The sequence below is a fragment of the Nomascus leucogenys genome, chromosome X (genome assembly GCF_006542625.1).
Source record: "Nomascus leucogenys isolate Asia chromosome X, Asia_NLE_v1, whole genome shotgun sequence".
NCBI lineage: Eukaryota > Metazoa > Chordata > Mammalia > Primates > Hylobatidae > Nomascus > Nomascus leucogenys.
In genome coordinates, this window is record NC_044406.1 from 110,660,857 (window position 1) to 110,677,777 (window position 16,921).

Sequence of the window (16,921 nt, forward strand, 5' to 3'; positions counted from 1 at the left end):
GCAACTGACATTTGTTGAATGCTTACGATGTGCCAAGCACTTTATGTTCCTCACCTCATTTAATCATCATATCATAACAAACCTATGAGTAACATAATCTTTATGATATTCACTTTATAGATGGAGAAACTGTGGCATTTGGAGATTAATTTACCCAATGTCACACGGCTCGTAAGTAGAGAAGGAATTATTTGAACCCGGGGAAGGAGTCTGGCTCCACAGTTGTTCTCATAACTACTACACTCAATAGAATAGGGATTAAGCAGGACTCCGTAGGCTGGTCAGCAACTTTCATGGTAGCCTAATGCTAAAGTTCTGCCTTACAAGGGTGTTCTGGACTGCACAGTAAACGGCTGACACAATACAATATTTTCTCTGAGAGGAACCTGAATGCGAGATACACAGCAAGTTAGCAGACCACATAGAATGTGAAGAGCTGAGAGAGAGAAGGAGGGTAGTTAGTACGGCAGGAGGAGAGATGAACCCAGTCTTAAGTATGGCCGAGTCACCACTGTGGGAAGCAGTGGACTTGGAAAAACTTGAGCTGGTTTTAAGTTGACAGAGCAGATGCTGACCTTCTAGAAATGCAATGTGTCCTGAACAAGGCTATAGGTTTTGAGGCCTGCTTGTGAGGCTACTGATGGTATTTCTTGTACTTTCTTATTTTCTTGTGTGTCTTTACAATAATTCCCCATTTACTGAGGTAACATGAACCTGTCCATGTTCCTTGCATACCAGTAAAGTCCAACACAAATGAGTTAATTATTTAAATATATGAGGGTCTCTTGGGCAGAGAAGAGTCATCAGTGTCTCTCTCTCTCTCTCTCTCTCTCTCTTTCCCTCTGGGAAAAGAAAATTGACATACTATAGTCTAAGAAATATAGGTCAGCTCTGTGGGAATTATACCATAATAGACACTTCCAAGGGAGGATGTCTAAATGTCTCTTTTGGAGAGCTTTAAAGTAATCTTCTCATCTGTCCAAGGGTGATTTACATGAGCTGCTTCCTGAAGGTACAAGGATTAATGGCTCCCAAACTGCAGGTCTACAGACCTATATCAAGTTCCTTAGGAAGGTTTCTCTGTTTTCTACAGAGTGAGAGAGATAAAGACTTTGGTGTTAGTTTATCTCTCTCTGAGTGTCAGGGTTCCATTGCTTGCCATCATTTCTTAAAACAGACTATTTTTTCTTTTCTGCTGTTAAGGTGTCCCTCATATATGAAATTATGGTAGTGGTAGGAATAGTATATTATAGTGAGTTCTTTTAAAAATATTCTTACTTGACAAAATAAAACATTGGCAAATCTATCTCTGCCTCATTTTTAAAAAATGTCGTTTGTCTGGGAGAATTAAATATCTGAAAACCATAGGCCCAAAGGACCTCTTAAGGTCCCTGCTATCTATAAGATTCTAGGTTTTCAAGTCTTGAGATTAGAGAAAACCAAAAGGAATAGGAAGGCAGGATGATTTTTTATTTAAACTGAAGAAGTAACAAGTTAATGAAGTCTAACCATCTTAGACATAAAAGATAATAAGTGGAGATGGCTATAAGTTAGAATTTTGTAGGCTCTAAGTAGAAATGACAGTCTAAATGTCAAATCCAAAAACATGGCCTATAGAACGTCACACCAAAGGTCACATTTAGAAGGCAGCATTTGGCTCTGGTGACAGTTACAAGTCAGATATTGCATGAGTCCATTGGTACGCAGCCATCATGAAAGGGGAACTAAAATCTTTTTGAAGCAAAAATGTGTCAAAATGGAACTCTAAACTGGCCTCAAGGTAGTGTTTAAATGAAAAATGCCTTAGGTCCTTTAAACAGAAGAAAATCAATAATTATTCCAAATACAAATTAACATGTAACAAGTATTTTCTATTCTGTGCATGTACTACTGCTATTTACACATAATTAGTTCAACATACCCAAAGCCTCTGCCAGGCCCCAAACCTTCTGTCCATAGATGTCGGTCTTGTTCCAAGCAAATGTGTAGACAAGATTAATTGCGGCGGGAAACCACTTCTGTGTGAGTCGCCCTTCCACAGCTACTGTGAGGTGTACTTTTATCATCCCTACAGGAATCGTTGAATGTGTCAGAAGGATCCGTAGCAGGGTTTTATACCCAGGGGTGCGGCTGCTCAGGTAACTCAGCCTCACAAAGCTGGAGGGAATGGGAATTTCCTCCTGTACAACCTGAAATAAAAAAAAAAAAAAAAAAAGAAAGCCAAATAGGCTCTTGTCAGTGGTCGCAGGTAGATGAGGATATTGCATGCTTTGTTGTCTTTGAAACATGCCAAAGGAGAGAGCTTAAACAGGTCTAAGGATGTCAAGGCATTTGTTCTTGAATCTTTGTGAGACTGTATGATAATAGGTTTTGAATTTTGCACCAAAGCTGAATGGAGACAAGACCCAACCTTAAGGATTGCTTTTATTTTTTCCCCATGCCAGGAAAGATTGTGTAAGGAACAATTTCAGCTTTTCAATAGTGTTCCAAAAACTGCTTAGTAGGAGTTGAAAAAGATCATACCACTGAATGTCAAGCAATTCAGCACTATGGGCTCCATTAAGGGGTCTTTTTCTTATATAAACATACACAAAATCTTGTTTGGCGTTAAGTCATATATCATAAAACCATTGGTGTAATCCTTATTCAGGCTAAGCTCTCTAAGAGGAAGAACTCAAGAAGCAGGCCCAGCAAGTGATATTTTATGACAAAGATTATAGTTTCCCTAGAATTAATCTTTACTGATGCCATCACATTCGTTTTCTTTGGAGCTTTGAAATGACCCTGAGGCCAAATTTTTAATCAAATTTTTCTCACATATTTCTCTGTGCCTAGATGTAGCAATGGCTGGGAACAAGTTTCTCCAAGTTGGCACGCGTGACTGAGAAGCAAATAACTCCCACTAATTCCTCTGCAAATTTTACACTAAACGTTGGTCTCAGAGCAAAAATACCACGTGGCTTTAATTAATTGTTATTACTTGTTTGCTTATCACCACAGAAAAAGTTAAATAACCAAAGGTGGTAACTGAAACTGAATCATGTGTTCTATGACTTTCATTTTTCAAAAGACCTCTGAAGAAAAAGCCCATCCTATTCAATACACTTAAGGTGACATGAATAGTGTAGATATTTTCATGCTCTTATTCATTTTTACCTCAGAACCTTGTTCTCTCTTACTTTTCCAAACTTGTGCACATAGAAGAACTGATTGTTAAACATATGGTATCTCATATTGTCCAGGATTTTTGGTCTTTCTCCTGTTTCTGAGGACACGATACCTTCTGTGTACACTTTGCCCAGTTTTTCTTCCTCTACATTAGCCATTTGATACCAGAGTTGTCCACCAGCTGTCTTCTCAGATGGTGACAGAAGTACAATAGAGAAGGATAGCATGACACTCACCAACTTAGTAGTTCATTTTCCTAAGAAAACATGCAATCCTAGATAAGCCTGGAAACTTCCGTGCTGAAAGAAGACCCATACTTCCTAATGACATCTGTGAAGGGATTGGCATACCAATCAAAAGTACTCATTAAACACTGTCTTGTTTTTTTCTCCCTTTCTAAGCAAAGAGCAATGGAAAAGATAAGGGGTAGCTCTTTGGACTGCTTTTCCTGAAGGGCAGTATTTTTGTGTGAGCCTCATCTAAGTGGTATTCTCTGGGCACTGCTAAGAGCTGGTGGCTGGTGTTATGATGAAAGAACAATCAATTCTATCTTGGAGCATGCATTTCCTTCTGGATTTCTGGATCTGTTAAGACCTATGAGTCCATTTTGGTGGTTTCCACATTTAATTATCATTAAAATGTTTCTATAATGTGGTGAGGGAATTGTACCATGGTTGTTTGAATGGTTTAATATTGAAATGACAACATTGAATGTTCAATAAAGAATAATTCTCAGGAATGTTAAAATATCGAGGTTCAAAAATGTCTTCTCCTGACTATAAAGCTTGAACACTCAGAAGCAAAGCTTTTTTAAAAAAAACCACACAGGCTTGAAAACTACATTTACTTTACACAGTTAGACAAGAGAAGTTGTCATGTCTTCTAGGAACAATGACAATGATACAAACTAGACAATAGAAGAAAACTAGATTTCTTTTTTTTTTTTTTTTTTTTTTTTTTTTTTGAGACAGAGTTTCACTCTTGTTGCCCAGGCTGGAGGACAATGGTGCAATCTCGCTCACTGCAACCTCCGTCTCCCGGGTTCAAGCAATTCTCCTGCCTCAGCCTCCCAAGTAGCTGGGATTACAGGCATGTGCCACCATGCCTGACTAATTTTGTATTTTTAGTAGAGACAGGGTTTCTCCATGTTGGTCAGGCTGGTCTTGAACTCTCAACCTCAGGTGATCCGCCCGCCTTGGCCTCCCAAAGTGCTGGGATTACAGGCATGAGCCACCATGCCCAGCTCAAAAACTAAATTTCTTAAGGAGCTTTAATTTCAGAACCACAAACAGTCCAAGCTCATGGATTATACTGTTATTAGTAATAGGCCAGCTAGCTTTGTTCTTAGAGCACAGCGTTTATTAGGTCAAAGATGGGAGTTTAATTCTTATGAAAGCTACTTAATCTTGTTCTATTCTGTGGCCACAGATAGCATTCTAATGCCCTGAGCAATTATCTTAAACATGTGTGCCAGAAAAACATTTGAAGACTTCTCTTGACAAATAAAGGGCAGCACATTATAAGGATGGCAACAAGAATAGGAAAAGGAATTTAGTTATTATACACTGTTGACCACTCCATGATATTATTATTTTATACATTCAAAGGCCGATATACTCACCTGCAGCTCAGGAACAATAGTTCCCCTCTCCGGACAGGACCCTCCAAATGATGTGAGTGGTGAAGGAAGCACAATAGGGTTTGGGCTGATAAAGTTGGAGATATCGCAGGATGGTGGGTCTGATACAACTCTCTGCATGGTGACTTTCTCCACCACAATAAACTGATTCCAAGGCAACCAGAGGGTCCTCTTCTCAGGCAGGAAAGGTGATCGGTCGAAGATTAAGATGACGGAGATGCCACCGATGGCTATGAGGTCAAAGCTAAGAAGGAAAAAACATAAGACAGTTGCAATCAAATGAAAAATTAAAAAATTACAGTTAAAAAATAGGTTAATTTCAGTGCCCTTTCCTTTTTGGGGGGACTCAACTGTATCCACTTGTATTGTCTATTTTATAAATTCTCCCTAGCAATGTATTAATTCCATAGATGACTTCTTTTCACTATCTAGTGGTCTTCTAAGAAGACATTCCATGTCACCAGTTGATATTCCCTTGAAATTTGTAAACCATTTTTTTTTTTTTTTGAGATGGAGTCTCGCTCTGTCACCCCAGGCTGGAGTGCAGTGGTGTGATCTTGGCTCACCGCAACCTCCGCCTCCTGGGTTCAAGCGATTCTCCTGTCTCAGCCTCCCGAGTAGCTGGGACTACAGGTGCATGCCACCATGCCAGGCTAATTTTTGCATTCTTTAGTAGGCATGGGATTTCACCATATTTGTCAGGCTGTTCTTGAACTCCTGACCTTAGGTGATTCACCCGCCTTGGCCTCCCAAAGTGCTGGGATTACAGGTGTGAGCCACTGCGCCCAGCCTGTAAGCCAGTTAATTTTAACACTATCTTAAACAAAATCACTGTATGCATTTCTGCAAAGCCAAATCTGACACAGCTGCTCCCCTTATGCTAAAGATAACAGAAAGATGACCATCTAACATTTAGCAGCATCTTTGAGAATGATGCATTATTCATTTTCCAAAAAATCCATAATGTAACATAAGAAAAGTAAGCAGCCAAAAGGTTAAATATCTTGTTCAGGGTCACAAACATCGTGTCAGAAACCAGAGAGTGTCTTTGACATGGCGTTTGGAGAAAGATATCAGCAGAGGACAATTGTTAGGGAAAATTTCTTTGAACTCAGCTATGCCCGACCGAGCCTTCTACATTTGACTACCCTCTTTGGCCTCCTAGTCTACTTGAACCTCAGATTTAAGATCTCTGGTTTGCTTCACAATGGTTTTCATTTTCTTTTTGTAAGACAGCCTGTAATGAACCCTGCACAACTTCACCAACAACTCCTTCTCTATCTATGACAAAGCAAGACTACCTCTGCTGTAAGCCAACTCTGTCTATCTCTAGATGTGGTCTATGACAAGACTATTGCATTGGAGCTGAACAGATTCAGATTTCATTTCATTCTGCACTAGATGGTTCTACCTTGCTTCTCTTTTAAGTATAATGACGTCTTTGAGATGATGTACTTGAGAGCATTTGAAAAGCATAAACTCCTATACAAAAAAGTAAGATAATGATAAATTATTGTCATTTTTATGTTAAAAATGGATAAAGGGCAATATGATGTTACTTAATATTCAAGGCAACTTAAATCCACAGGAGAGAGATGCAAGCAATTGCCCGCATTAAAAAAGATCTTTCAGCAAAACACTTTTTCAATGATAAAAAGCCCTGATAGGGAATCAGACTTAATTATGGACATCTCATCACTCTCTTCCTATGACATTTATTATGTTTATTATAGTATTACCAATTGTGTTTTGTTGCAGAAATCTTGCAGATAAAGATAAATGAACAGTAACAAAGGATGGATAATACCGTCTTTTTTTATTGCCACTTTTTCGGTGAAGTAGCTTAATATTAAGGCAGTTTCCAAAAAGAGGATTTGAAGAACTGCATTAGCTACAGAAAATAATTTAGGTTTGAACACAAACGGTTTATGGTTTAAGACAGAGGGTCTGAATTCATAATAATACAGGAACAGTTTAAGGCAAGTGTAGTGGGGAAAATCTGACACTACTTGTCAAGAAACCTTTCCTCTAGTTCACCTTCTATGTGGATTTAAGTATGTGTCCTTGGGGAAGTTTATCTGCCTCACCCAAACCTTGACTCTTGACTCAAAATTGAAGTGCTTATTTATTTAAAAACAAAAAACAAACACAAACATGAAAACTAAATAAACTATCCAGGTAAGAATGTAGGTGCCCAGAAATTATTCTCTCTCTTTTTAAAAAAAACTTCTATTCTGTACTTCTGGAAAGATTACGCAGACAGGCCAGGCATCTTGTTTTGTAGAAAGAATGTGGGTTTGGTTTCATATATATCTGGGTTTGAATCCCAGCTCTGCCCTGTTAACTTTGTGTCTTTGGGCTAGTTATTTAACCTTCCTGAGATGCAGTTTTCTCATTAGTAAAATGAAGCCTCTATAATCTATCTCTTAGCTGCTATTATAAATGAATAAATGAGATAAAGACTTAAGGGTCAAGCATATAGTAGGAACTCAACAACTGTTACCTTTTTTCTCAAATCAGATTTGAGAAATTTTTTTGTAGTTCAAGTGAACTATAGGTCAGCTTTTGATTATTTCCATGAGCAGATACTGATTTTCAAGGTCTCCTTGGGACTTCCCTTAGGCTTCTTATGATGGTTCATTTTATGTCTCTACTTGCCTAGTTTATAGTTCTGAGTTATTTAATGAAACACCAATCTAGGTATTGCTGTGGAGGTCTTTTGGAGATGTGGCTAATATCTACAATCAGTTGAATTTAAGTAAAGGAGATGATCCTTGATAATGTGGGTGGGCAAAACTGTTTCTGTGAGGAAGAAGAAATTCTGCCTTAAGACCACTGCATCTCTTTCCTGAGAGTTTCCAGTCTTCTAGCCTGCCCGACAGATTTCAGACTTGCCAATTCCCACAATATTATAAGCAAATTCCTTGGAATAAATCCCTCTCTCAATACAATATTATCAACATCTATATCTATGTCATATTTTGTTTCCCTGGAAAGCCCCGACTGACACACTTCTCATCTTTCCACCTCGCAGTTATACACAGTAAACACTGCCTGGCTGACTCATTAATTGACATGGAGACGGAAGGCGGAACTGTGGCCAGAGATCCATCTAAACCATTTCCAATGCCAAATAGAATGCTCTCTGAATGATTACTTCTTTGGGATTTCTCCCACCACAAAACACCTCCATTTGTATGGGCCATTAAGAACAGGTTATTAAGTCATATGAGAGTGGATATAAAAGACCCAAGGGAGAGGATTTATTTGTTTGGAGATTGTTATCAACACATAAGTCCAACCAGTCCTATCTACAGATGGAAGGCTATTGACACCTATGCAAATTGCTTATCTCACTCTGCCTCATGGTATCCATAAATGAATAAACTTTTGCCTTGAGGAGAATCAAAGGGAACCCTCTCTTCATCTTCTAGTCTTCAGAACAAAGTTCTTGAGACCTTTAATACTTCTCAAGAACCTTCTAAGAATGTCGTCACGTCACCTGTTTTGCTTATCATTAGCTGAACTATTTACAAATAGTTCTGTTTCAACACTTGACTGAGTACTGGTTATGTATCTAAGTTGAAGGTGGTAAATCATAGAAGAAAAGAGCAAGATTACTTGGGTTTAAATCTTGAACTCTATCCTTATTATCTGGATAAATTTTCTCATACAACAAATGGGGAGGATGATAATAATGATATTTATCTCACATAGTTGTGAGGATGAAAACAGAGACATTCATGAAAATGTCTAACATACAGTAGACACTCATAAACATTCACCTTTCCTTTAGAATAGGCTTTTTTCTTTTCTGCTAAGTAGTCCCTTCTCTATGTGAGTATCTAATCTCTTCATACTTTTAAAGGGCTCAGTCTTTCAACACCATCCTTCCTTCTGCTTTGAATAAATTACTTTGGTCCCATGATCTAGACCTTTTTCTGGTTCTTTAGGGAAACTTGTCAGTTTACTTTTGCAAGTAGTTGATAATGGGGGTAAATATTTCTACATCCCACATGACATATTTGCATTCAACGGGGACTTTGAGAGAGCTGATAGCTTCACCCAAAGCAGTGATACCATTGGTGAAAATTATAAGCACTGTGGCCGACTGGAGGGATTGAGATTTGGACATGGAGGATCCTATCAGCAACTTGCATATCACACTCTCTACTAGGTATCTAGATGCTAATCTCAGCCTTTCTATACTCTTTTGGCCTCAGGTATATTTTTCTTTTTTCTTTTTGAGACAGAGTCTCGCTTTGTTGCCCAGGCTGGAGTGCAGTGGCATGATCTCGCCTCACTGCAACCTCCGTCTCCCGGGTTCAAGCAATTCTCCTGCCTCAGCCGCCTGAGTAGCTGGGACTATAGGCGTCCGCCACCACACCCAGGTAATTTTTTTTTTTTTTTGTATTTTTAGTAGAGATGGGGTTTCACCGTGTTAGCCAGGCCAGTCTCGATCTCCTGACCTCGTGATCCACCCGCCTCAGCCTCCCAAAGTGCTGGGATTACAGGCGTGAGCCACCATCCCTGGCCGACCTCAGGTATATTTTTCTTATGATTTTCTACTTTTAAAATGTACTTACTCAAACTGAGGTAGCAACAAGCAGAGACATATAAATGGAAACTCTCATCACACTGTCACTTTATGTCCAAGAAATGACAGTGGAACAGTCTGGTTGGCATTTGGGGCCGATATTTTGAATGCTTACACCTTTATGGAGCCTGAGGGGAGTTATTGCTAGAGGGGATTCTGACTAGTATCTGTCATCTACATAAACTCAGGTCTCACTGTGAATCCAGCAGAGGAGGGGCTTGGGGCATTTCACTTAAAACTAAAGACACAAAAATAACAACAAAGATTACCCTCTTTAATGTTCCCTGTAAACTGTGCATAAACGTTTTTAGACTTTTTAGGTATCAAGAGTCTTTTAGGTTCTTGTGTGAATATCAAATAATTCACCGAAACCTTTGTATGTAAGCTAAAAAAATGAGGGCTTATCAGGCCTCCATGAGAAGTCAAAGTCAAATGTCTCAGAAGACGTATTCTGTTTAGAGAAATAACCCATTTCGCAATTTATGGCATATGGTTGAAGATGTTTGCAAGGGTGAGGCTAGTTTTAAGCACCAGTCACTGGTGAGTGCACTACCAAAATTCCGTTATTCAATCTAATTGGGAGAAAGACCCATTTGAATTAATAGAGAACTCTGATTATAGAATATTTGAAAGGAAATGAAGTTATATATATATATATATGTACATATATGTGTGTGCTACCAAAGTAGTTCTGCTGAGCTTGTTATAATGAAGAGATGGTTAGTTAGTAATAAGCAATATAATTTATACATAAATAATTTATATAATTTACTAAAGTCCTTAAGAACAGTTTATTTTCTTAAGTAGGCTAAAACTCTTTCTTATTATCTTTTTAAACCAATTTTTTATAAGTACTTTCTTGACAGGCTCTTGGAAAAATAAATCCGGCATAACCCAAGTTGAACAATTAACATTTCTGAAGTGTTTAGGACTAATAAGGTTTGATTGTGGGTTCTTGAAATGAGATAGTTTCTCACAGTGTGATAAAGCTCCAAGCCAACAGGTCTTTTTTTGCGTATGATTATTGAAGTGGCTTGTTATGAGTAGGACATTTTAAGGGTAGTCACCTGGAGACTAGGGCACCTCAAAGCCATTATTACAGAGTCCCTGAGAGTCATAAATAGGTACCTTTAAGCTGGACACATGGGCCTATTGACTCAAATATTCTGAATCAATGTCTGTCTAAATGACAGCAACAAAAATGTTGTTGTGAGCAAATCCTTTTCCAGGATGAGAAGGTTTTGCTTCAAGGTCTTGCTTCTCAGATCTTAGAGAACCCCCTTAGAGAGCAGCCTGGTGGTTGGTGCTTCAGGATAAATCACTATAATTAAGTAGTCTGGCCAAGCTTGTCTATCAGTTGCAGCCAATAGTCAAATAGGCAGCCTAGGGAGGACGCATTTTTAAAGCTTCTCCATTAATGTGGTGGAATTCTGTACTTTTGGAAGAAATATTTTGGATGCATTCATTTCTGAAATATTTGGGGGTTACTATGGAAAAATAGCCTATGTGTTCCATAGTTCCTTATTTATCATTTGCATAATGTCACTGATCTTTGAAGTTGGATTTATAGATGGAATTAGATAAAGGATAGAAAACTTTTCACGTGGCCTGGGTTTCAAGAAGACTCGAGAAGGATTAGAAGAGGAATCCAGTTTGAATTAATTAGGAAATAGAGGAAATAAATATCACCAATGACTTTTTGAGGTATAACTTGAAGAAAGATGGGTTTACCATCACTGTATCATCTGAGCCCTGGTTTTACCCCTGGCTAGAAGTCAGTAATTGGCCCCCACAATGATCAGAAACAACACTGACATACCTTCCATCTTGCCGGCTGATGGTAAACCCATAATCACTGTGGTGCAAGAAACTGACATTCACTCCCACCAGAGGAGTTCCATCTACGGCCACCACTTGGCCTCGAATCACACAGGCACGCCTGCAACACAAGACCAAAGGCGAACAGAAAAGCATGTTGAGACTAGATTCTAGAAGTCAAGTTGCAGAAACTTTGGAAAACAGTCAAGTGTAACAAAGAAAACAATAATTTCACCAACCAGTAGAAAACTACTAATAACATTCTGGGGAGGAGTTTTTTTTTTTTTTTCCCCATCAAAATCAGAATCACACTAAGTATGGTTCTGAATCCAGATATTTTAAGGTTAAAGGCATATTATTAGTATTATCCAATGTATTTAGAAATTCCTTAATATATCATTTTTGTTATTATATAATACACCCTTAAGTTAGTATCCTATAACTTGCTTAACCTACCCCTGATTTTCGGACATTTTGTTGTTTCTTAATTTTTTTCTGCCTTAAATTTCTTATTATTTCCTGTGGGAGAGTCCTAGTTGTGGAATGATACTTTTCTCTTATCAAAATGAAAGTTAATTACATTAGTTAATACATAACTATATTGTAAGATAAGACTAAAGTCCCTACTGACCGCCTTTTTCCTACTTCTTGGTGTTCTCATCAGAGGTAATCAGCACTATTAGTTTGTTGTGTGCATTTTCTATGCATTTACATATATAGTATGAATATTTTTAAGCCTCCTGATACACACTGCCAAAGTGCCTTTTTCTGGTAAAACAACCAGCCAACCAAACAAACAAATTTAGTTGAGCACACTTTAAGTTAAAGTCTGCAAAAGAGACATGATCCCTGACAATGGTATACTGCTTTTCTTGCCTAATTTAAATAAAATATTTCAAGACACTTTCCCTTTAAACAAATGAGTCTCATCCCTACTAAAAAATGGAATTCCATTAAACTAGTCCCTAAACAGGGCTCTCTTTCAGGGACATAGTCCACTAAAATGTACGAGACTTTCAGCGCTAGCCTGGCTGACAAGCTGTAACAAATTTCAGGAGGCTGGCGGTTAAGAAGAGTACCCTGGGACAAATCCCAAGCAAGGATTTTTTTTCACTGGTCTGCTGTTATTTGGGGAGGAAGGGACAGTTTTTTCACCAGAGTTTAATCCTAGTCTTGGCAGCCCTGAGCTCTTGGACATGAGTTTTGTAGCTGGAGCTGGCAGGGTTGAGGAAGGTTGAGCAAGGTCAGTGATTTTTCCTAGGGCATCAATGCCACCTTTTTTTCTGTTTTCTTTTCTTTTTTTTTTTTAATCAAGTGGGATTCTGGGTATCCAGGGCAGCTCAATCTTGGATTAAAGGGGACCATGTTATTCAGACAAACATGGCTTTTCAGAGTAATCCTAATCATTTCATCCTGGAATTATACATTCTTTTAACAGAATCAGAAAGTAAAGGGAGGGATGTAAAGGCTCATGGCCACAAACATCATTTGAGAGAAAGTAAAACACCTTTGAATAAGCTACAGATGGTAGCTTATAATAAGCCAAAGTTGGTTGTATACGTTTTAGCCAATAAACCTCACTACTAAATTCTGTTGCAATCAGAGGAATTGGTTATAAGTTATGCTAATAGGATTTATCCTGTTCTACGTAAGGCCTTTCCCAACAAAAGTTACAAGCCATTAAGTATTATGCAGAGTAAGATAGTATAATTGTTGCTATTAGTGTTTGTATTTTCTGAACTCTCAGACCAACATTCGTAGCTCTGTGACATAGATCAGTGGCTTTTTTCCAGTGAGCTGTCCGTTTTATGAATTATGTAAATCATGGTTCTGAGTGGCATGCAAATGGCATACTGGCACTTGCTTTGCCATGTTTGATTGTCCCAATTTCTGTATCATTTTGAAATCCCATTTGTTCTAATAGAGAAGACATTTGAAGTCACTGAGTTCTGGATTTTGAACTAATTCTGGCAGGTCTGGTCCCAGGTTCTAAGTCCAATGTAACAAGAAATGAAAATAAAAGGACATCTCTGATTTTATACAGTAACCTTTTAGATGTCTTTACAGAGCAACTTTTGACAAGGTGGGTGTAGACTGAATGGAAACAAGCTGAGAAAATCTGCAAATGACATATGGATTGGTTCCAGGGGGGCTGTGAAGAGACTGTAGTGATGCCAAACAATTTAGAAATTAGTTAAGCATTGTTTCCTGAGCTCTCAATGCTGTTAGCTGCTTTGGGAGTATGGTGGGGGTTAGTTATTACCTTGCCAAGCCTCCACCAGTTAACAAGGTGGCCTTTACAACAATAACACCTACCTAGGTGCTTGCTGATTCCCTATTGGCAAGACAATTCCAAACTCACTCTTTTTATTTGCTCACATTAATCTAGACATTGTGTCTTTCCACAGCTGTACTAGGCTCAATTATTTTTGTTTTTATTTTGTCAAGCCTAGTTGGCATTATTTTCTCATATTTTATGACACACACAGACCTGTCTCTTCTCTCTGCTGTTCTTTTATTTTCTATATGGCTTATATTTATGAAGGATCCAAGCTGGTGAGTGAAAGTCTCATAAAAGTTATCATTATTCTGTGCATTTCCCTTGTATTCCTCTCTTCCTTCATTCTGTATCTCGTTCTGAGTAGACTTGTCTTTTGACTCTTCTGCTTCTTAATATTCCTCATGTTTTATGAAGCACGCAGATTTGTGTGATAACGACTCATCAAAGTCATCATTACTCAAGACATTGTCTACCTGTTCTTCTTTTCATTCATTTCACTCTTCATCCCTCATAAATAATGCTCAGACTTGTCTTTCAACTCCCCTACTTTCTTATTCCTCATATTTTATGATCCACACAAACTTACAGCATATGATCAAGCCCCATAAAACTTATATTCTACATTTATCAGTATTGAACTCCCTTTGTAATGTATTAGACTTTAAATGTTCTAAGATTCCCTGTATCTTGCTGCATTTGTTCCCATTATTTATACACTCCATGTCATCCATTTTTCACGAGAATAACTCTTAGGTCTTTTTATTCCTGGATTACTAGTACTTACTTTAATCTTTGAACAATATCAGTCATCCAGTGTCCGTTTAAATTGTCTAAATTTCAGGACGGTATTAAAGTATTCTTTTTAATTTGCAGTAATCTTGACTGACACAGCATGAAGAAATTTAGGAAAAATCTACTTCTTAGGCAAACTCTCCATTTCAAAAAGAAAGCTCTTGAGTGTACTTGCTTTCCCAGGCAGGCTACATCAGCTCCAAATGGCCATTAGGGAGCCTTCATATATATTCTTTGGGAGTACGGCATATTGTGCCACTTCGTTCAGCTCAACAGCCATTTTGTGCACTCCCAGATTCTAAATTCTATTTTCTTAATAATTGTGGATGGTAGCCTTGTATCTGGTTGGTTTTTCCTGATTCCCCACAGCCACTAAAATATAGTTCCTTCCCCCCCCATTTATATAAACTATTTTGATTATGCTACTTATATCTAAGGCAGCCTGTATAGTTCATTTTGTTTCCAAAGTTAGATCCTAGCTGAGTAGTGAGGTATGTACGGTGAGGGTCTGCCTTTGATATTACCACAGTCCTGCTTTCTGTGTTTTTCCTATTCCCATTATGGTGCCTCCCTGTTTCCTCTTCCAGGGAGTCCCTGGCTTCTTCAAATCACCATTGAAATTAGTCAGCCCTACCTGGCCTGTACTTGGTCTGTCTCGAGGAAGCATCTTGAGTTCTTGAATTTTTGCCACATCAAAACTACCTTCAACCTGAGTTCTGGTCCTTAAAAATCTTTTTCTGAAACATTTTCAATTCAATAATATATAGAACTCTTCTAACTCTTTCAAGTAAGATGATAGAAGCTACTGTCTGGACTGTCATGCGGCTGGCCCTGCACATGTGTACAGCAGCTGTGTGCCCGGCGTAACTGTCATTTGTGTTGGTTTTGTGTGTCTATATGTGTGGTCTTGTGTACGCTCAATGGCACGCATTGCATACTTTCTGTCTTTGCTTGGGCTCTCCTTTGATTCACAGACATGAATGGGATGGATGCTTTGCTTGGTTGAAACTTTGAAAACAAGAACTTCTCCCTGCTGTTGTTGGTTACAGCAAGATAACTTGAACTTAGATGGGCATGTCCAATGTGACTTTAGAAACATGCATGGGGAATATCACCCCTCACAAGTGTCTTTTTTCCTGTTCTCTAGAGAATACAGGCTGCTGCCAAGCTGTCTACCTGCTGTCACTATGCTAAGCAGCAACCCCAAAGGAATTGCTTCTCCACTTTAACTAAATGCTGAATCCTCTAGGTGTTTGGAGCTTGGTCTGAAGAACAGAGCATCTTGGGAAATGCAAGTCAGAATACACTTTACTGAGAGCTTTATTTAACTAACAAGCTGCTTGTTAGACAGTTCTGATGCAAAAGGTCTAATTCATTCTGTATTTGTTATTTTCATGGAATAGTCAAATTACCCCTAGCCTTCAATCAACTCTTGGTTCCATTCTCCTCTTCCTTTATTTGTTGTCTTTTGTCTTCGATGTCAAATCTCCGATATTCGTTTAACACCTCAGGCAACAACATTAACCTCAAGCACAATAGTTGGTTTGAAAAACAAGGCTGAAAACTAAATTGCTGAAAGAAGATGCAATTTACTACATTGTATTTCTGATTAATGTCTTTCGAAAGAAAACTGAGACTCAGGGCTAGAAAAGTTATAGCGATTTGCTTTTGTTGCTAACATGAGCATAAGCAGCCTTTGAAGGGTAACATTCAAAATCAAGGACCTAGCCAGCAGGGGATCTAGCAGCAGGTGGGCAGGTTAGGTTGTTTTTTTTCCATAGGAACAGATGAAATCCTTTCTACAGCTGACAGCTCTGGTCAAAAGGTAGCACTGAGAAGGACTGGGCTGAGAGAGGCTATCTGAATCCTCTGCTCACTAGTGTTTGAATCCTGCCCTGTAAATTCCTCTTTGAATTGTCAGTTGGTTCAAGTCTCCAAGGGATAGAAATTTGTCGCATATGAGGTGTGACTGGAGGAGTCCCCTGACAGCTGTAGCTACTGGGGTCTCTGTTGGAATGCAAATACCTCTGAATAGTTAGGACACAGGGTTTGTGATGTTCCTGTTACCACTGCCATCACATAGTGAATAAAGGGGCTTCTCTTTGCAATGTAATTTTGGGATTGTGGTGTTGGTCCTCAGTCCTGTCTGATAATCTCTCTCTCTTATAGATCAGTGATTCTCAAACTTGATTGTCCACGAGAATCACTGGAAAGCCTTATTAAAACACAGATTGCTGGGTCGTATCCTCAGAGTTTCTGATTTAGTAGATCTGGTGTTGGATCATAGAATTTACATTTCTAACAAGACAAACCTTTAAGAACTGCTGCTTTAGGAAAAGCAAGGCCATAACATACTCAGCCAATTAAGGCGTATGAACTCCTGGAGAGGGAGGCAGAAGGTATAAACCATAAAAAGGCAGGCAAATCAACCACTGGTTCACAATCTTACCCTTATGAAATCTGTTAGGCATGAATTTTAACTCTTCCATATAAACTTCTGGAAAAGGGTTTGCAACAACTGTAGTTTGGGGAGTCATGCTGAAACTGTCATGACAAAAGGGGTGGCTGCACTACAAGATGAACTATAGGGTCTTCGCATTCAGAGATTATAAAATGGAAATATGTT

General features: G+C 38.6%; 1 protein-coding gene across 4 annotated transcripts in view; it reads right to left on the bottom strand.

Annotated features, from left to right (window-relative positions):
* Positions 1-16,921, bottom strand: part of TENM1 (teneurin transmembrane protein 1) — an 832,777-nt gene that overhangs the window by 141,056 nt on the left and 674,800 nt on the right. For all 4 annotated transcript variants that reach the window (XM_030807128.1, XM_030807125.1, XM_030807127.1 and 1 more), the window contains 3 exons: positions 11,224-11,343; positions 4,790-5,051; positions 1,922-2,189 (listed from right to left, as the gene is read on the bottom strand). In XM_030807128.1, coding sequence (XP_030662988.1) covers positions 1,922-2,189; positions 4,790-5,051; positions 11,224-11,343 — 650 coding nt within the window. The remainder of the gene's footprint in view (positions 1-1,921; positions 2,190-4,789; positions 5,052-11,223; positions 11,344-16,921) is intronic.